At 44.7% G+C, this 21,338-nt stretch overlaps 1 protein-coding gene across 4 annotated transcripts in view; it reads left to right on the forward strand.

The window, feature by feature from the left end:
• LOC115081697 (adenylosuccinate synthetase isozyme 2) overlaps positions 1-19,252 on the forward strand; it is a 206,720-nt gene extending 187,468 nt beyond the window's left edge. For all 4 annotated transcript variants that reach the window (XM_029586115.1, XM_029586116.1, XM_029586114.1 and 1 more), the window contains 3 exons: positions 2,851-2,948; positions 7,522-7,671; positions 18,406-19,252. In XM_029586115.1, the coding sequence (XP_029441975.1) occupies positions 2,851-2,948; positions 7,522-7,671; positions 18,406-18,458 (301 nt within the window). In that variant the 3' untranslated portion in view covers positions 18,459-19,252. The remainder of the gene's footprint in view (positions 1-2,850; positions 2,949-7,521; positions 7,672-18,405) is intronic.
• Positions 19,253-21,338: the final 2,086 nt, after the last annotated feature.

Here is a 21,338-nt window from a genome sequence, read left to right on the forward strand (position 1 = left end):
ACAATTCTCAGTCTCTTTTTTTTTTTCTGGAATGATTGATTCTATTTTAAGCTAATCTTTCAATAATGGATTGTGACCAAAAATACACAGATTGGCTTACTGTTCCCTGGCCAATTGCATATTAATTATTTAAAAAAAAAAAAAAAAAAAGGCCATCATCTAAAAATATAAGAAATAAAATATGGAGAATCCACAAATATGACCAAAAGAGAAGCAGCTAATTCAAGAAAAGACATGTCTAGCAGAATCATTTAATCATTGGAGCAGGGCAGTCTTGAAAAGACTAGGTTTCCAGGCATTACAAAAAAAAATAGTTTCCAGACTACATTGAAACATGAATGCAGCAAAGACTATATGTCTCATCCAGTCTGCCCATCCACACCAACTGCTCAGCCCTATAATCCCTATCACTCTCTCAAAGATCTCCTGTCTTTATCCCATGCTTTTTTGAATTCAAATACTGTTCTAGTCTCCACCACGTCCATGGGGAGGTTGTTCAATTAATTCACTACCCTCTCTGTAAAGAAATATTTCCTTAAATTACTCCTGAGTCTACCCCCTTTCACCCTCATCCCATGACCTCTATTTTCTAGAGCCTCCTTTCCTTTGAAAGAGATCCACCTCTTGTGCATGTAAAGGTGGGGGTATTTAAATGCCCATATGCTTTAGAATGAAGGCCACTGACCATTTTAGTATCCACCACTAAGGGCTTATTTTTATTTATTTATTGTATTTAGATTTATATTCCACTTTTCACACTTTATCTATCTATCTATCTCTATATATACACACATACATACACACACACACACACACACACACATTGTTATTCAATTTAGTAATCTGTATATATACATACATTTTGAAAAATGCTGGCATATTACTTAACAGCATTCAGAAAGCGTCCAGAACTTCTCCTGCTGGAGCTCAGCCAGTGCTATGTGTATGGAGGGGGAATGGATATTGCGTCCATATCATCACTGCTTCCAACAGCAGCAACAGGTGGAATTAGGCCCAAATCGGAAGTAGCACAGAGCCAAACTCCGAGACCTTCACAGCCTGAGCTGGCCCAGTCCTTCTGGACTTGGGAGCGAGTACTGTGGTAGGACTAGGCCATCTCCCCCTCTTCCTCAGGACAGCGGCAGGAGGGGAGGGCCACTTCTGACTTGGCACTGGGCAGAAAAGGGCAAGGTTCCTGATTACCCCTCGGAGTGAGACATGAGGGCCTTCTCGATGTATTCACCCACTCTGACTTGTGGCAACATTCCAGTGCTGGGCTCAGAATTCCCTGCGCAGACTTGCTCAGAGCTCAGGACATGATGCGTAGAGCAGTGCAGTCTGCTCCTGCCATTGTATTTCTTCTCCTCCTTCCTGCCCGCGCAGACTCTCGTGTCACCATTTCCTCTTCCAGGCCCATGTGAGCAAAACGAAGGAAATGCAACTGCCGCACCGCCCCCAAAACAGTGGTGCTAGAGGCAGCCACCTAGTCTGCCTGTTGCTTCCAACGGCTCTGCTTATGCACCTGCTTCTTGATTTAAAAAAGTATGCTCATAATTTATCTCAGAAAAACCACGCCAGTTAATTTATACATGACATACAATTATTGCCTATAAACTTAAATCAGGCTTTAACCAGGCTGTTCTGTAGAATCAGCCCATAAAGTTATGAGCCAGAGGCTGGAGTGAATAGCTAGGGAAGGGACAGAGGATAGGGAATTCCCCTCCAAGGTCTGCTGCATCTCTTTTAGGGCCTGATTTACTAAGGTTGTTTACCTATTCTTTGTGTATGGAGTTAAAAAAGTCATAGTGAATCAGGCCCTTAATTTGTTTAATAAGGGTCCCCCTACCATTGTCCCCCCCCCTCTCATCACTCCCCCCCACCAATCTCATTCTCAATGCCCCAGTCTCTCCCTTCTCACTACTGGCCCACTCACTTCCTCTCTTCCAGTCACTCCCCCCTTCTTTCCCTCATCCCATCACTCCCTAGCAAACCATACCCTATTCCTCCATCCACCCAGCCCCCAGTTGTCTCATTTCCCTCTTCCTGCACCCAGTTATTATCCAGTAAATCACTGACCCCCTCAGCTACCCATCCACCTAGCCCTACCTAATCACTCCTCACCTGGTCATCCCACTTCCCAGCCAGTCAGCCCCCCTTCTCTCCTCAGCCAGCCAGTCATCTACCCCCTGTTTTATAGTCCCATTCAGTTACCCATCCTCCAGTCATCAGCATCCAGAGACCAGCTAGTTACCCTCATCTTCCGGCTGCTGCCATGGGAACAGCTGTTTCTTGCATTCTGCATCATGCAACAGATTCACTAAGAGCCGAGCGGTGCCTGAACCTCTAGCACTAGTCTGTCTCGTGAGGGTTCAGGCACCGCAAGGCTCTTGAGTGAGTTTGAGCCACACGGGGCAGACAGTGTCAAGCGTCGGCAGCTCTTCCTGCATTGGAGCATGAAAATTCCAAAGTGAAATTTCTGGTCACCACGACAATCTGTTGCTCAGGATTTGTTGAGCCTTAACTTAAATGCTTTTCTCATTAATATTTTAGTAGTTATTTGGAAAAATTAAGGCAAAATGATCAGTTTTATAATGTTTTTTAATTGCAGAAAACTGCAAAACAAATCTGAGAATACTGTAGGTAAGCTTTGCACAGCATACTGCAGACATACCTTACTTATACGTACAGCACAGTTTTGAGAAACATGAACTCTGGACCAATTTACTTTCATTTGCACCATCTACAGTTTTGCTTTTCTCTCCATGATAGTCATCAGTGTGCACCTACTGTGTCTGTTCTCCAGTTGCTTGGTGAAAGCATAACAAAGTATATGTTTCTTTTTATAAATAGATTGGCACTTACCAAACTGGATATTTTGGATGTGTTTTCGGAAATCAAGGTTGGAGTTGCATATAAGTTGGACGGCAAGACCATACCTCATTTTCCAGGTAAGGTTTTCTTTATTTTACTGTGTTAATCCTGGAGGTTCCCAAAGCTAGAACATTCTTTTTATTTACTTATTGATTGATTGATCTTCAGTCTTTATAGCCCACTTTTCCAAAGGTATGCTCAAGGCAGGAAACAACATAATAGTGAAACACAATAGCATTAACCAAATATGTACAAAATAAAAATAGTAAATACTATAAAAAAAATAACAGCAAGGAAAATTGTGAATAAATAAAACCAAATGTTTTTAAACATATAAAAATGAAAAAATTACATTGACAGGTCATACATGACATACAAAACAAATAAAATAAATGTCCATCAAGTAATGATCATCAATTTAATTAATCAAACATGTAGAACAGACTAATTAGAGAATATTAGCAAATCAAATACACCATACAAAATAAAACCAATCACAAGAAACAGACTTAATTTTATAGACTGAAACACTTTTATATTCATAATGGCCAAAGAAGATCAAGAACACAGCTGAGAGGGAACACTGACTATAGAATAATTAAAAAATATGATGACTTAAAAAGAACATGTAGCCCATCTTGTCTGCCAAACATACAATTGCTCAGCTCTACAGTCCTTACCACTCCCTCAGAGATCCCCTGTACTTGTCCCATGCTTTCTTGAATTCATATACTGTACAGAAACAGATTGTGACTTGTATTTTCTCTTTTATTTTGTAGACCCAAATCATCCTTAGTCTCTTAAACTAGTAAAGAAATCCCTCAATGACCTGGCAGATCATCTCAGCAGAGTATTTTGACCTCTGTAGCAGTCAATAGAAAACAAGACTGTTTAGGTCCAGGGGGGAAAGAGCCAAGATAGCCACTTGTGTGTAGTGCTGTTCAGTTGGTCCCGATAGATTTCCTCTGTTTCTCTGATTTTTTGCTAATATGCCCTTTAAACGAAAGGGGAAAGTGTGGTTTTTTCCCTCTATATCCCCCCCTTCCCTCGGGACAACGCACCATTCTCGAATGCACCACCATTTACCCGAAACTGGAGGAGCAGGTCCCTGCTGACGGGTTCAGCAAGGGAGCCTCCGTCTCATCTGGGGCGTTTTCTCTGAGCCCTCCTACGCTAAGAACTCCACAAGCGATTTCCTCAAGCCTCCCTCTGGAGTCAGTGTTAGCGAATCTGAGAATGGAAATCTCAGAGCAAGCTACAGAGGGAGTGGCCGTGAGTGGAATGGTGCGAGGAGAAACACAGAGGCAAAGAAGTGAGGCAATATTGGCGTCTGTAGACATTTTGAAGCCAGGTTCCCCTGATGGCGGTAAGACCGTTTTAGTTTCCACGATTAATGCGCCCGCACCTATGGCTTCTGTTTCGACACAGGAATATAGGTCCTTACAGGCTTCACTCCCTAAACCCGCTGTGGTTACATTAGACTCTCTCTGGGAATTGATGGCCCATCAGAATTTAGTTATACAAAGTTGTTCATTACAGATATCCCAGATTTCATCTAAATTGAAAATAGTGACTCAAGATCATAACCTTCAACTTCTGGATCACTTAAATGGGATTCAAGATCTTGAGAGTCAAACTAAAGAAATACAGAAAGTACAGACATCTACAGTCCAGGATTGTCTTGCTTTTAACAGAAAAGTAGAATTGTTTGAAAATCGTTTAAGACGTCCTAATTTAAGACTTCTAAACTTCCCCAGGATAGTAGGAGAATAGCCACGAATCACTCTTTGGAGATATTTGACTGAGATATTACACATTCCTTTGGATAATATTCCCTCTTTTAACAAGGTGTATTTTCTTCCATTTCCATGTCCAAGAGATAATTTGGCATATCACCAACTGGACTTGGGGAACTTAGAACTACTGGACTCCTCTACTACAGAGATATTCGAAAGAGCAACTCTGTTAGTTTCATTTATTTATGAACAGGATCTGGGTATGGTTATGAGGAATTATTTTCAACATATGGAGACTAATTTTATGGGCCAGTTTGTTCAGATCTTCCCAGATCTAGCAAAAGTTACACAAGAGAGGAGAAAAGGGTTCCTGGCCTTACACCAGGAAACCCAATCTCTAGGCGCAACCTATCAACTAAGATATCCGTGCAAATGCATTATTAAGTTTAATAACGACACTTACATTTTTTTTTGTCCTGGAACAACTTAAATTGTGGTTGGATTCTCATAGAAGGTTGCTGACCACTTCCTCACCCATTGAGAGTTCTAGTAGACTAAATATATGGGTAAAATTAACAAATTAAGGTATTTCCTAATTTGATTTATCAGTTAGTGGCTTCTTTATTTTCTTCCTCCTCCCCCCTCTTCTAGTTATTTTGGGCACTGTATTTAAATTTGTTTCTAATGTAACTATTGTAATAACTTTGTTTCTTTTTTCGGTGCAAAGATGATATGCTTTGTAATTTAGTTAAAATGCAATAAAAATAAAATTAAAACAAACAAACAAACAGACTGTTTGACTTATGGGGTCTACCAACAATGAACCTTTTTGCATCTCAACAAAATACAAACCTAAATCAATTTTGCTCCATCCTTCCCAGCAATCGCAAACTCGCACATGATACTTTCCTTCTTGAGTGGGGCCCAAACCTCATGTACACTTTTCCACTGATACCTTTAATTTTCAAAACAGTTCAGAAACTCCTGTGAGACCATATGCAAATGATTCTCATAGCTCCGGCATGGCCCAGACAAATCTAGTATGCGTATATAGTCAGACTTCCAGCAGTTCTTCCATACCATTGGGGTCGAACCCTCTTCTCCTAACTCAAAAATGACAAAACTATCTTTCATCCCAGTCTCTCAGCTCTCCACCTCACAGCATGGATGTTGCATGCACAGTGCTTACTAACCTTCATTTGCCATTAGAAATAAGACATTCTAGTTTGCTCAAGGAACCCTTTCACCAAAGAAGCTATGTATTCAAATAGAAGAGATTCTCCATCTGGTGTAAACAACATTCTTCTGATCCATCCTACTGTGAGCCTCCACAATTCCTTCAGTACTTGCTCCATCTCTCTCATGCGGAACTAGCTACTTCATCAGTTAGAATCCATCTGAGTGCGATAGCTGTTTATCACTCTTTGGTAGAGGATAAAACCATCTCCATTCATCCGCTCTTATCTCATTTTATGAAAGATCTCTGGCAGGTAAAACCCCTTATCAAGAAATCCCTGGTTCCATTGGACCACAATGAAACTTCCTTTTGAGCCACTGGACACTATAACTTTGAAGTTCTTGACTTAGAAAATACTTATCCTTGTTGCAGTCACTTTAGTGAGAAGATTAGCAAACTTCAACCATTCGTCCACTACCCTCCATATCTTCAATTCTCTCATAACTGTGTATTTCCTCCTAACTCACCCCAGGCTCATCTTTTCATATAAACCAATCTGTTGTACCTTCTTCCCCAGACCCCAAATGAATGGAGAGAAAGCCCTCCATACTCTGGACTGCATATGAACCTTGGCATATTACAAAAGGCAGACGTAGGCTCATCAGTCAAACCAGCTATTTGTCTCCTACAACCCTATCCGCTTTGGAGTGCCGTTCACAAAAAGAACTTTGTTTAACTGGATAGCAGATTGCATCCACCACTGCTATAACTTGAGTGGACTTCAACTGACAGATGCGTCAAAACTCAAGTTTGAGCCATGGCTTCCTAGATTGCTCACTTCCAAGAGGTGCCCATTGAAGATATCAGCAAAACTTCAACATGATCCTTGATCCATACCTTCATGTCCCATTACTGTCTCGATAAAATAGAGTTGGGCAAGCAATTTTGCAAAACCTGTTCTTGCTGAGGTACACTCTCCATGGCGGAGTCCGGGCTGCTTAGTAATCGCTTGTTTGCAACCCTCAGTTTGGGACTCCCCTCATGTAATGGCTAATTCAACCTGCTTATCACCGGAAAAAAACATGCTTGCTTACCGTAAACTGTGTTTACCAGAGCTAGGATGAATTAGCCATGGAATATCTGTCCTTCTCCCTGGGGAGTCAACTACACAGCTGGATTAGCTCTGCTACTGACTGAAGAGGCTCAAAAGGCAACTCCCGCATAGTAGAGCTCAAAGCTGTACAGCTAGGAGGGACAAGTCCATTTGGTGCAAGATAATTCATCTTGCTATCTATGAATATCATTTACAGTAAGCAAACATGTTTTTACAGTGCCAGTAGACTTCTCCCAGCATCATGAGGACAGCACAGGGCTGCTGGTGCTCTGTGACAGGTTTCTTTTGAGCAGCAGAGAAAAATCAAGCAAGTCAAAGATGGGGTAGATGTGGTTAGATGAGGCTGTGAGGCGGGCCATGACTAAGCAGTGGTGTTGGGGGATGCAGAACCGGGATCATTTGATAATTTCTTAAGACACCTGATCAATGCCAGTAGCTGTCTAGCCTCTACCTTTCAAGCACATTTTTGAAAATCTGACCCATAATGTTCTTCAGTTCACACTGTGATGCACGTTCAGTTGGAGATGCAAAACACTGATGCTGTAAGGGCACACGGAAGCAATGCTGCTGCTCTCTTGTATGTAAGTACACCCAAGTCACAGCTTTCAAATTTACATTTACAGCAAACCAGGAGGTTTTAAATAAAGTGGAGGTGAAGTATGAGACCCTGCCAGGCTGGAACACAGATACCTCCAATGCAAGAACGTTCAATGAGTTGCCTGAGAATGCACGGAGATACGTTCGGTTTATAGAAGAGGAGCTAGGTGTTCCAGGTAAGCAGAGCTGGCTTTCATGCTGTACTCTTCTGACACCTGGGATCTCCTAAAAGAATTGTCCGGTTTGTAGGTGATTTGGTAAAGCTACTCATCTTTTTCTTCAAGGTGGTGCTGCTACATTTAGACATAGGGAGGACCATTTTCAAAGGCATTTACCCCCCAAAAATGGCCTGAGTGAATATTGCCTTCCACAAATGTGGCTAAAAGGCTACATGGCTTCTATTGCACTTGTACTTTTAGTTGCATTAGAAAGAAGCATTCCTGTGAGCATGTTTAGATGCAAGAGGTAAAATTATGCATGCCTTTCCCTGTGTTTGGCCACCCACACACACAGTAGGTTAAAAACATGTGGACTCTCTTAGCACACATACTTTGTGGAGACTAAGTTGGATGTGCAGTACTGTAAGTACTGTAATGGGAAGGAAAAATGTGCAAACTGGATGGACCTTTCAGTCTATTATATTCTATATTTCTATGTAACTGGATTTTGAGATTTCATACTCCTGAAATTTTATTTTTCTGATGACTGGATTGTCTGAAATCCTAAAATGACTATCTTTGACCTGAAGAATAGTTTACTTTTGTAGGAAGTCAATGTACTGAAGTTTATGTTAATATAGGCCGTTACTGCATATTATTTAGAATAATTCTAACGGTGAATGTTAATGATATGCAAATCACTTTGGTGTTAAATGGCTTGTGTTAGCATGTTAACCTGAACACTAATGCAAAAGACCTCAACTCTGCCTCATTTGAGGTGTAGTTAAATTTCTCACATTAATGTTCACACATTTTAACATGTGCAATCATGGATAATGATCTGATTTGCATAATTTTGCAGCTCATTACACATTTTGCATAGATTTTGTGTTGTGCACCAAAGCTAATTAATGGGTGTTAATAATTGTACAAATATCAACACACAACAGCTCCTAGATCTCTTATCCTGAGACTGAAAAAGAGTATTTCATTCAGATGTCTTTGTTAGCTAAAGCTCCAAATCTTTTGAATGGAGATGTATGGTAATGCTACCAGGAGGAGACTGGGCATCACATTCTGTATTTTCCAGGAAAAGAGAATACAATGAACCAATGCATTGGTTCAAGAAGGGTGGATTTTTTTTTTCTTCTTTTGTATCTCAATTTTCTCTGTTTATTTTGCTATATCAATTTATTGAGCATTCAAGATTTAATTAGACACTTGCAAATGTTATCTATGAGATATTGCATATACATATATGAAAATCCTCTTGATGTGCACAGATTTATATAGTCAGTAAATAAAATGCTCCCGAAATGAAGAAAGATGGGACACAGTGAGGGGGGGAAAAAAAGCACAGGAAAGATCAGTTTATTTTCGGCATTGATCATACGAGCTGTGCATTGAAGATCTCAACCTGCATACTCCAGGGCTTTCAAATCTCACAGCTCTGTGACTGTGCCAGTCTAGAGGCTTATAATTTTCCATATGCATCGATTGAGGAAAAATCCCTTTTTGAATAAGGCCCATAGTTGTCTTTGTCATGAAATAAATTTGCCCCATATGTGTCTGAAAGTTCATTTAAAAAAAACAGTACTGCACTGATGCGTGAGCCTGCACATGGGATTAAGTCCCAGAGGAGCTGATACTCAATGTCTAGCTTGGGACGTATTCCTCGCCAGCTGAAGGTGAATGTAACTAACAGAGATTCTGAGTCATGCTGCACCCCCTATAACAACAAAATATTAATGTTATTGGGCTTTGAAAGAGTATACACCTACATTCTAATACTTAAGGCTGTAGTTTATATTCTGCCTCAGTGAAATTAAAGACAGTATCGTATGAGTAACTGAGCTATAGTGGAGTGGAGTACAAGTGGTTTTAAGCATTCCATTGGAGAAGCAGAAATGGGCAGGCCTTGCCTTTATCAGGAAAGGCAAAATAGCTGCACCAGGCTTGTGGGATACTAAATCACCTCACTCACATTAAAGCACACGTGACATTTTATGAGACATTGAACAGAACGACATCCCATTCTCTCTGAGCTGCTGCTTTGAGAGAGAAGCCAAGTCCAGGGTCCCTCTCCTTTCCCTGACTGTGTTAACATGTTGTTTTCATCTGCTCTTTTTCTGTTGTCTCGCTCATTGGGAAATGGTCTCTGCTTTCTGTCTCAAAGCACTGCACTCTTATAAAAGCAGATGTTTGTACCTGAAAGCATAAATTGAGCTCAGACTCTCCCTGCTTTCAGAGACTGATGTGAACTGGTAAAGATGGTGTTAACAAATTACAAAAATGACAGTGTTGCTAAGCTTTTCCATTGTTTTTCTTAGTGTGTTCAGGGCAAAATAATGCCTGCGGGGATCCTGCCTTTTAATTGGACATAAAAAGTGATTCAGTTTCGGCGTAGTGTGGCATGGACCGGATAGGTCGTCTTTAACATGTACTTTCCATGAAATAATCTGTGCAGTCCAGTTGCCCCTTCACTGAAATAGGGAGATTGTTACTACATTGCAATTTATACTCTGATAAGAATACGATTTCAAAAGAGTCCACTAGTACTTGATACTAGTCACAACTTTACAATATATATCAAAATCATTAGATGTGATTTTACAAGGGGTGCTCATGACTAGTGGTTGTGCTTCTTGAATAATAAGTAAACCACTTGTAACTTGCAGGTGACATCTGAATGTGCCATGCATTTATTACATAACCATCAAATCAATATTCTGGTTCCTAAGAGCCTTCAGGTTGTAAAGTTTTTTGGGGGAACTGAATTATTGGTTCCCTAGGTATGTAAGGCAAGGAATGCTCTCTATATTCCCAAACTGCTTTTTAGTATATATATATTTTTTAAATGGTATATCAAGTCCTGGTACAGCTTGTCCTGCCCTTTCATCCTCCAACCTTGTTTGAAGGTTTCCTTTTTTGTATTTGTCTTTCCCTGTACGTACCCAGATCAGTCCAGACTCTTGGATTATTCCTCCCTTCCAACAGATGGAGACAGAGAACATTTTACTGACACTATAACTTAACTTGGTGTGCTACCTGCAGTCCGTTAGTATTTCTCTGTCTCCAGCAGATGGAAGGTGGTGCAAATCCTGCAGACTGAGGAGAACTTAAAAAAAAAAAATTAGTAGTACTGTTAAGATTTATTGCTACTTAGCCCTCCCTGAGGTTTGTTAGGTCCTAGTGAGGCCAACCTTTCAGGTGAGGAGTAGACGAGCAGGAGGGGTTGGAAACCCTTGGGTCTACCTGGATCCTTCTTCTCCTGAGGGGGGAGATAACTGGTGGAGCCAGTTCCCTCTCCTCCCTCCCTCAGGTAGACAGCTGGAGCCTGCAGCACGCAGTATAAAGTTTTATTTAAAAAAAGACAGAAAAAGCTTCTCTTTGGTTTGCTTTCATTGCTTGTGCCGGTCGGATGTTTTTGTTTTCTTGGAGTTCTGTAGGTCATCGGTTGCGCTGGAGGTTGGCTGTGAGCGGAGTGGTCACGGGGATCGTTTTTTGTTTTTTTTTAAACAAAGGAATGCTCCTGAAGCTTTTTTTTTTTTTTTTGCCGCCCTGCCATGCGACAGGCAGTGCATGGCGTGTGGGGACACACATGCATACCTCTCCCTTGCTAGCACTTACTTCCACTGCATCTCTGGAGGGGAAGGCAGCTCTGGGAGTGTGTGTGTGTGTGTGGGGGGCCCCCAGACAGACAGTGATCCTTAGCGGTTAGTGTGGGGGGAGCCGAGCAGCCCGACAGTGCCTTCCCGATTTCAGCAGGAATGGTGGCCATTTTGTCTACCTTGGCTACCGCGACTGACCGGGCTTGCAGGGGCGCTGCCCTGCCCCCACTGCTGTCGCCGGCTGATCGAAGGCCCTTGGAGCTCCTGGGATCCTCTGTTGGAGAAGAGGAGGAAGACCTCCTGGAGCAGGATCCAGAAGAATGAGGGGATTATTTTCCCAGATTTTGTTTTGCTTATGCATAAAGCTTTTTTGGTGAAAAGGGCGGCTGGACATCAGTATCCCAAGCCACTGGACCTGCAGGAGCCAGCTGTGGCCAAGAGGCCACATTTGTCTCGATTTGGTGGGATGACCAGATTTCTGAGAGTGCTAGCTCATCAGTTGTTCCAGGGGAAGGATGATGATAGCTCAGAGAGTGGTATGTCTTTTTCGCTGGGAGGACCTGTGACACTTAATACCATGTATTCTTAATGAACTAGGTATTAAAGAGCCCCAAGTTGCCAGAGGATGTGGTTAGTGCAGTTGGTGTAGCTGGGTTCAAAAAAGGTTTGGATAAGTTCTTGGAGGAGAAGTCCATTAATGGCTATTAATCAAGTTTACTTAGGGAATAGCCACTGCTATTAATTGCATCAGTAGCATGGGATCTTCTTAGTGTTTGGGTAATTGCCAGGTTCTTGTGGCCTGGTTTGGCCTCTGTTGGAAACAGGATGCTGGGCTTGATGGACCCTTGGTCTCACCCAGCATGGCAATTTCTTATGTTCTTAAGTGGATTCAGACTACGAGGGAGTGGATCCAATCATGCGGAACCTGAGGGGGCCGACCAAAACATTTCCTTTCCACAAGTCGATGAAGAAATTAGTGCTTCGGGAGTTTGAGATTCCAGATATAGGCTTGAAGGTTGGCAGAGCCATGGAGAAGTTGTATCCTTTGCCTGAAGACACGTCGGATCTTTTGCGGATGCCGAAGGTGGATGCTTCGGTTTTGGCCGTAACTAAGATGACGATTCTGGTAGCGGGTTTGTCCGCACTTAAGGACATACAGGATAGGAATTGGAGGTGCATATCAAGAAGATCTTTGAAGTGTTGGCGTTGGGCATTCGCACTGCTGTGTGTAGCAGTTTTATGCTCCGGGCCAGGTTGCGCTGGGAAGCGCAGCAGATCGAGAGGCTAGAGGCCGTTGTGGCCTACAGAGCGGATGCCTTGTATGATCTCATATGCACTTCCTCTCATTCAATGATGTCCGTGGTTTCCGCTAGAAGGCTTCTGTGGTTAAGGAACTTGTCTTTGGAAGTTTGGTCTAAGTCTCAGCTGGGATTGCTTCCATTTAAGGGGAAGCTGCTGTTTGGAGAGGACTTGGAGCAACTCATGAAGCTTCTCTGAGAGACTAAAGGGCACAAGCATCCAGAGGACAAGCCAAAGGTCGGCAGAGGCTTCTCTTCGACATGGGCTCGTTTGCAGTCGAGTTGGCATCCCCCTCAGTCTCGTCCTTTGGGTGGAGGTCAGAGACAAGGGGCCGGGATGCAGCAGTCTTGGAATCAGTCCTTTCAAGGCCATAGACCGGTCAGAAATGGTTCTGGTCGGGGAGCCTCCAGTGTCAAGTTCTCCCAGTGAAGCGAGGCTGGCCTGCTCCTCTGTTCTATGCATCTGAGGTCGGTTAACATCCTTTCTCAAGGCGTGGGCCAAGATCATGTCGGATCAATGGGTCCTAAGTGTGATAGAACACTGTTACGCTTTAGAATTTGCTCGGCTGTTAAAAGATGTGTTCGTAAGGTCCCCTTGCACTTACGAGCAGAAAAAGCAGGTGGTTTGGGAAACCATCAATCATCTACGTCTTTTGGGGGCCATTGCACCAGTACCGGTTGAGGAACGGGGATCAGGAAGATATTTCATTTATGTTGTGGTCCCGAAAAAGGACGGCGCCTTTTGTCCGATTCTGGATTTAAAGAAGTTGAATCTGGTGCTCAAGATACCTCGCTTTCGAATGGAAACTTTGAGGTTGGTGATTGCTGCAGTGCGCAAAGAAGAGTTTTTGGCTTCTCTAGATTTGACAGAGGCATATCTCCACATTTATAATTCATCCAGACCATCAAAGGTTTCTCAGGTTCATGATACTTGGAAACCATTTTCAGTTTTGTGCTCTGCCTTTCAGATTGGCAACAGCGCCGAGGACTTTTACAAAATTGATGGTAGTAGTAGTAGCAGCAGCTTTTCGGCAGGAGGGCATCCTGATCCACCCATATTTGGACGACTGGTTGATTTGTGCAAAGTCAGGACTTTTGTCATTGGTCGGTGACAGTACAAGTTTCAGCGCTTGTAGTCCCTAGGCTGGATTATGAATTTCCCCAAGAGCCAGCTGGTGCCGTCTCAAGTTCTGGAGTTCCTGGGAGCACAGTTTCTCTTAGCGAGGAATGGACTGTCAAAATCCAGGGACAGATTGGCAGATTGTTAAGCAATGCGGTTCCCAGGGTCTGATGATATCTGCAGGTTCTTGGGTCTATGGCTTCCACTTTGGAATTGGTCCCTTGGGCATTTGCTCAAATGCAACCTCTTCAGTCGACCCTACTCTCCAGGTGGAATCCAGTCTCAGAGCAATTTCATCTACCACTGCCTCTCACGCAGGCCTATCCTGTAAAGTGCGGCCGCGTTTACCCTGCTCCTAAGCCGCTTTTAACTCACGTTCCGGCCGCGTTAGCCCTTCCTGCGATCCCGAATCCCCTTTAACCTACTCCTACCGCGTCCTAAATTCCCCGGGTAACCCCTTCCGCCCGCGGCATGTATATTGCATGCAAACGAGCGAATTAGCTCGATATTGCATGCAAACGAGCCAATTAGCTATTCCCCTAGCATCCCGTAACCCACGCCCTGACTAACGCTACCTTTCCCTGCCGTTTTGTCGCGCGTTTAACCTGCAAACTTACCGCCTACCCTGACCCAGGCGGTAGAGGCATGGGTAAGGGTAGGTGGCAAGCTTTCCCCCAGCCCCCGCTCACCTACCCCGGCCGCGATCATGGGTGCCGGTCTCCGTGGCAGTTTTTTTTTTTTTTTGGCTTCGGGAGGAGGGGAGAGGACTGGGGCTGCCACGGAGACCGCTTTCCCCCGTGCAAGTAAGTTGTTTCGCCGCTTGTCTCTTCTCCCCCCTCCCGGAGCAGGGCGCGAAAAGCTGCCTTGCTCCGGGAGGGGGGGGGAGAGATGACAGCGGCGAATCCAAAAAATAAGCGAAAAAAACTTAAAAGCTAAAAGTAAGTTGCTTCGCCACTGTCATCTCTTCTCCCCCCCTCCCGGAGCAGGGCGCGAAAAGCAGCCTTGCTCCGGGAGGGGGGGGGAGAGATGACAGCGGCGAATCCAAAAAATAAGCGAAAAAAACTTAAAAGCTAAAAGTAAGTTGCTTCGCCACTGTCATCTCTTCTCCCCCCCTCCCGGAGCAGGGCGCGAAAAGCAGCCTTGCTCCGGGAGGGGGGGAGAGAGATGACAGCGGCGAAGCTTTCCCCCAGCCCGGACGCCGGCAAAAAACTTACTTTTTTGCAGCCAGCCATGAGCAGGAACACGATCTGGCCTGCCTTAGCTCCTCCCGACAAGATGGCCGCCTGCACGGGGAAAGCGTGCAATTGGCCGCTGAAGATGTGAAGTCACGACATCACGTCTTCAGCGGCCAATTGCACGCTTTCCCCGTGCAGGCGGCCATCTTGTCGGGAGGAGCTAAGGCAGGCCAGATCGTGTTCCTGCTCATGGCTGGCTGCAAAAAAGTAAGTTTTTTGCCGGCGTCCGGGCTGGGGGAAAGCTTCACCGTTGCTAGTGTCCCCCCTCCTCCCGGAGCAAGGCGGCTTTTCCGCCCTGCTCCGAGAGGAGGGGGGACACTGAAAAGTCGTTTCGCCGCTGTCTTCGCCGTTGCTTCGCCGTTGCTTCGCCGCTGTCTTCGCCGCTGTCAGTGTCCCTCCTCCTCCCAGAGCAAGGCGGCTTTTCGCGCCCTGCTCCGAGAGGAGGGGGGACACTGACAAGTCGTTTCGCCGTTGTTTCTGTGCTGTCGCCGCCGTTGCTTCCTGGTATCTGTCATTTCAAATGACATTTGAAATGACAGATACCAGCGTGGCGTGAAGCCTTAGGCCCGCGCACCCAGGATCCTGTATAGGCGCTCTATCCAGTATCCTGGGTTGCGCGGGCTTAAGGCTTTTCGGACGCGGCTTACATTTACATATAATTAGGCTTCAGGATCGAGCGGTAGGTGAGCTGCACTGTGCGGGCGGTAACCGCGGGTGCCGTAGGCACTAACGCAGCTCTTCCTACCGCTCGGTACTGGATAGGCCTGACGGAAAGTGCCAGGTCAAGTCTGGATTGGTTGCTGTATCGGGACAGTTTGAGCCAAGGGATGGCCTTGAGGTTCCGAACTGGATAGTGGTGACAACCGATGCCAGCTTATCTTGTTGGGGGGCTGTGTGTCAAGCTCAAGTGGCGCAGGGGCACTGACCTCTGGAGGAGACATCATGGTCTATCAACCTTCTAGAGATGAGAGCAGTATGTCAAGTGTTATATGCCTTCTTGCCTCTTCTTCAGGGCAGGCCAGTGAGAGTTTTATCAGACAATGCGACGGCAGTGGTTTACATCAACTGGCAGGGCAGTATCGGGAGTCGTGCAGTGGCCCAGGAGGCCCAAGAGTTAGTCCACTGGGCAGAGCGCCATCTGGAGATGCTGGCAGCTTCCCACATAGCGGGGTTGGACAATGTCCAGGCGGATTTCCTCAGTCGCCAACAGTTGGATCCCAGGGAGTTGTCAGAGGAAGCCATGCTCCTGATTCATCGCAGCTGGGGAGTAACGTGCATGGACCTCATGGCATGCAACAATGCCAATGCTCCAAAGTTCTTCAGTCAAAGAGATCACGGGGCAGAAGGAGTCAATGCCTTGGTCCTCTTGTAGCCACAGGGAATTCTCCTGTATGTGTTCCCGCCGTGGCCACTGGTGGGCAAAGTCTTGCGAAGGATTGAGCTTCATCCGGTGCAGGTAGTTCTGGTGGCACTGGAATGACCTCGCTGGCCGAGGTTTGCGGATTTAGTCAATCTCACAGTGGGAGGCCCACTACATCTGGCTCATGTTCCCAACCTGTTGCGCCAAGGTCCTATATTTTTGGATCAGGCGGCTCGCTTCTCTCTTGCAGCTTGGTTTTCGAGCAGAAGCACCTGAAAGAAAAGGGGTATCCAGAGGACGTTGTTACCACTCTGTTACAAGCAAGGAAGAAGTCGACCTACCTAGCATACATGCAGGTGTGGAAGGTGTTTGAGGTTTGGTGCAAGGAGCATAGCATGGATCCTTTTCGAGCATTGGTGGCCCACATTTTATCCTTTTTGCTGCAAGGTTTGATAAAAGGTTTGGCTTTCAACTTGTTAAGAATCCAGGTTGCTGCCTTGGGGTGCCTTAGGGGCAAGAGGCATGGTGTGTCTGTGGCTATGCATCCGGATGTGGTACATTTTTATGAGGGGTCAAACATTTGTGTCCTCCATGGCACCTAAAAGCATTGTGTGGGGCGCCGTTTGAACTACTACGTAGGGCGACTTTGAAGGATCTTTAAAAGTCGTTTTTCTGGTGGCAATTTGTTTGGCTAGGCGGATTTTAGAACTGCAAGCACTGTCATGTAGAGAGCCTTTCCTAAGGTTTTTGGATTCTGGTGTGTCTTTGTGGGTGGTGCCTTCTTTCCTTCCAAAGATTGTTTCCTCTTTTCACTTGAATCAAGACAGTGGAGTTACCTGCCTTTCTGAATTTGGATAGGACGGTTGCCTTGGATAAGGAGTTGAGGCATCTGTATGTGAAGCGAGCACTTGAGTTTCCAATCATCTTTTCGTTCTTTGGAATGATGCAAAGAAAGGGCAGAAAGTTTTGAAAACTACCATAGCACGATGGCTGAAAGAGGCCATAGTTTTGGCATACATTTGCTTGGGTCGGTTGGTACCTCAGGGTCTGAGAGCTCACTTGACACATTTGGATCGCCACAAGAGATTTGTAGGGTGGCTTCTTGGAAGTCTTTGCACACTTTCTCCAGGCGTTCTCGTCTGGATGTCCAGGCGCCAGAGTCTTATCCGCTATGGGGAAAGTGTACTTCGAGCAGGACTCTTACAGTCCCACCCGGCTTAGGGAAGCTTTGGTACATCCCAGGTGTCTGGACTGATCTGGGTATGTACAGGGAAAGGAAAATTGGTTCTTACCTGCTAACTGTCTTTCCTGTAGTACCTCAGATCAGTCCAGAGGCCTGCCCGGGTTTGGAGAGTTCGCTCTCTGTGCTGTTTGTATATAATCTGAAGTATTTTCAGTTGGATTTTCTGGCTTAGGTGATGGCTGTACTTGCTGTTTTATTTGGTTGAAAGGCTCGTTCAGATTTAGTGTTTTCTCCTCCTCATTCGGCGGGAGATGTGGTATAGGTTACGTTGAATTTTGGTGGTATTTTCCATCTTGGCTTGGAGTACAGGTCAATACTGACAGACTGCAGATAGCACACCAGGTTAAGTTAGTGTCAGTAAAACTTTTTCAGTCTCCATCTGCTGGAAGGGAGGCAAAACCCAGGAGTCTGGACTGATCTGTGGTACTACAGGAACGAAACTTTGCAGGTAAGAACCAATTTTCCTTTCCTGTATCCGTCTGAGATTGCTTGTATGTTTGTTTCCAAGCAGGGGCAATTTTGAAGACTGTGCGGGAAAGGGAAAAGTCTGCAGGTACACACTTTTTTCCCCTGCAGACTTTACATGAAATCTTCAAAGGGAAAAAGTTTTCTCTTTGAAACTTGAATGGGTGGAAAGTAGCCCCTTGGACTTGTGCCTGTTGTTTGCGCAGGTGCTTTTTATAGCAGAACTTATACGCAATCCTTTTGAAACTTAAAAGTATATGCACACATTCTGATTCCACCCAGGCCTGCCCTCTCTTTGTATTATGCAGGTGAAGTACTGCCTTTGAAAATTGCCCTCCATAATCACTAGAACTAATTGCAATAACAATTGCATCAAAATAATGTCTTTCTGTTTTTGGTTTTTTTTTTTTCTTTCCCCAGTGAAGTGGATTGGAGTAGGCAAATCCAGGGAATCCATGATTCAGCTATTCTAAGGATTACAGGTGCACACTCCTTATAAAAGTGTCTCATTCTTAAAACGTATCATAGTAACTTGCCAAGGAAAGAAGATGGCAGCACAAGATACGGCACAGAAGGGGATGCTAGTGCTGGTGTTTCTGATTCTCGATGTTGGCCTTCAGAGATGGCAACTATATTTTTTGCTCTGAAAAAATGACTTGAACAGATGTCTCCATATACCTTGCAAAATATTCCACGCCTCTGGTTATGATGGCCCTTCCCCTTTCTCATAATGCCACCAGCTTCTCTAATGTCATCTTTTGTTACATCTGAGAGAAAAACACATAATCCTCTGGCATGCTTACTTAAAATTACTTTCTAAACTATGGTTCTTTTTTTTTTCTCTCTGTTTTTTTCTGCTCTTGGCAGTATTACTTCTCTTAATTTCTTAGGCTTTCAAAACCAATTAATGCAGTTTTGCACAGATAGTTTTACACCTTCATTATTCAAATTGTTTCCATCTGCTGCTCCTCTGCTAATGATTAAGGGAGGAGAGTGGGGGTGAGTGGAAAGGAAGAGGGGAAACTTGATGATTTTATAATGCTGTCTAAATTGGTGTGACATACCCTGTTCAGGAAAACAGTGCCCTGCTGAATTGGGAGTGTGCTTGGATCCTTTATTATAGGTGTACAGCATACAGAAAACTATTCTTTGTAAATTATTTAATAGAAGACACTGAACTGTTTTAAGAGACAATAAAAGGTGTGCTCTTGAGTCTCAATATTGTATAAAGGTCATTTGCAGTCATTAAAAGACTATTCTGATAGATTGGAGGTTGACTTGATTTTGTATTTTTTTAAATGTGTGTGTTTCCGTTAAACACAGTTATGGCGTCACTGTGCCCAGATTTGTTTTACAGCTTTGGATGTTACCTTGTTTGAAAGTGTGAAGGATTATGAAAGGGAACCTTGATCTTATTGAATACATATCCAGGACAGAAACTTGGTGCAACATCAAGGCCTGAATGCATGTTCAGATCATTCATATCAGAGTCCTCACATCTAGTATACGTAAATATATTGTATAAGTAATCCCAAAGCCTCTTTCCTGGAAGTACTTCTATCACCATGGTCCAGTTTAAGTAAAGGGCACAACATGGTTTGACAGAAAACATGCGATACCTTTGCAACTGTATGACCTTGTACAAAGATAGTGTGTTCATAGTAACTCTTATCATTTATATATGTATACAGTGTATATATTATATGAGGGGCTGGTACCCCTGTTAGCTTTGCTTGTCAACCCTGCCAGTGGACTCTGCGCTGTAGACTCTATGGTCATGCCTAGGTAGAAAATGCAAGGAATGGCTGGGTGGGGCAAGTGACTTTAATGAAAAGAAGGACAGAAAGAACTAGAGAATTTGCAACTTAACCCCCTTTGAGTGAACATGAATGTAAGGACCCCCCCCCCCCCACACACCCCAAAAGAGAAAGTGATAATTGCCTCAAAAAGTGTGTTTTATGACTCCATGACCTGGATGTGCACATCACTGGTGTTTTGTAATTGCTCTGTTGTGGGTGCAGAGAGCAGTGGGGGTAGGTGCCTGTTTGCATCCGTTGGTCTCAGGCGGCTTCGACCCTTGTGCCTCACCTTTTTCTCTGCTCTCCCCGCTAGCCTTGGGAAGATGGCTACCACCGCGTCTGCAAGCCGCACTCTTCGGTGTCCCCGGAACGGCTATGGCGTGGCCCTCCCGCCATGTTTCTCCCAAGGGCTTCCTAGGATGCGCGCTCACGTGCTACCCACATCTTTATTCCAGCTATGGCGTGAACCTCGGGGGTGTCCCCCTCAAGTGACATCACGCCATCCGGATATATAGCCTGTACTTGTTTGCTAGCTCATTGAGTTAGCAAGGATTGGATTCGTCCGGTCTAAGCTACTCTGCCGCTGGAAGCTCTCTCTCTGCCCTTCGGGGTATTCTCTAACTTGGGTACCAGCTCCTCGGGGATCCTCTGCTTTATTTCAGGTGCCTTACTGGGATCAGGTACTCACTCCTCGAGGGCCTGCTCTCCCTGCCTCGGTGCCTGGAACCATCAACTTCAGCCTGGTGGAATTGCCAACCTTACAGCTTCCATCTAGTGAGTAATCTAATTCTCCGTCTGTCTCATCTACAGCATTGCCGTGCTGGGAAACCTACACCGGAATCTCCCTATACCAACTTGGTGAGATGGATTCCCTCTGCCGAGGGTCCCGAGACTGCTACCTCTGGATCACCTCACTACTGCCACCTCTGGTGGAACCCATCAGCTGTACAATAAAAGATCTAACTCTGTGTTTGTGTGTCCTGAGTCTAGCCCAGTACTGTGGCTCCCCACGGGGCTCCTCCCCATGGGCGTGGTCATCTGCCACAGTACCCAAGAATCCACCCAAACAGTGCTAAACCATAACATGGGGAGCATTTAGTGGGGAAGGCGTGGGTAAAGAGTGAGGGTCAAAAAAAGCTTACAGAGGGTGAGAGGAAGGGGGGTGGGGGGGGTATAAGTACATAAGATTGCCATACTGGCTCAAACCAAAGGTCCATCAAGCCCAGTATCTTGTTTCCAACAGTGGCCAATCCAAGTCACAGGTACCTGGCAGGATCCCAAGGGACAGATAGATTCCAAGCTGCTTATCCCAGGGATAAGAAGTGGATTCCTGCAACTCCACCTTAATAATGCTATGGACTTTCCCTCCAGGAGCTTGTCCAAACCTTTTTTAAACGCAGCTACACTAATAGCTTCTACCCACATCCTCTGGCAATGAATTCCAGAGCTTAATTAGGCATTGAGTAAAAAAATGTTTTCTCTTATTAATTTTAAATGTATCACCTAGTAACTTCATTGTTTGTCCCCTGGTCTTTGTACTCTTTGAAAAAGTAA

The sequence above is a fragment of the Rhinatrema bivittatum genome, unplaced genomic scaffold (assembly GCF_901001135.1).
Source record: "Rhinatrema bivittatum unplaced genomic scaffold, aRhiBiv1.1, whole genome shotgun sequence".
In the NCBI taxonomy this organism is placed as follows: Eukaryota; Metazoa; Chordata; class Amphibia; order Gymnophiona; family Rhinatrematidae; genus Rhinatrema; species Rhinatrema bivittatum.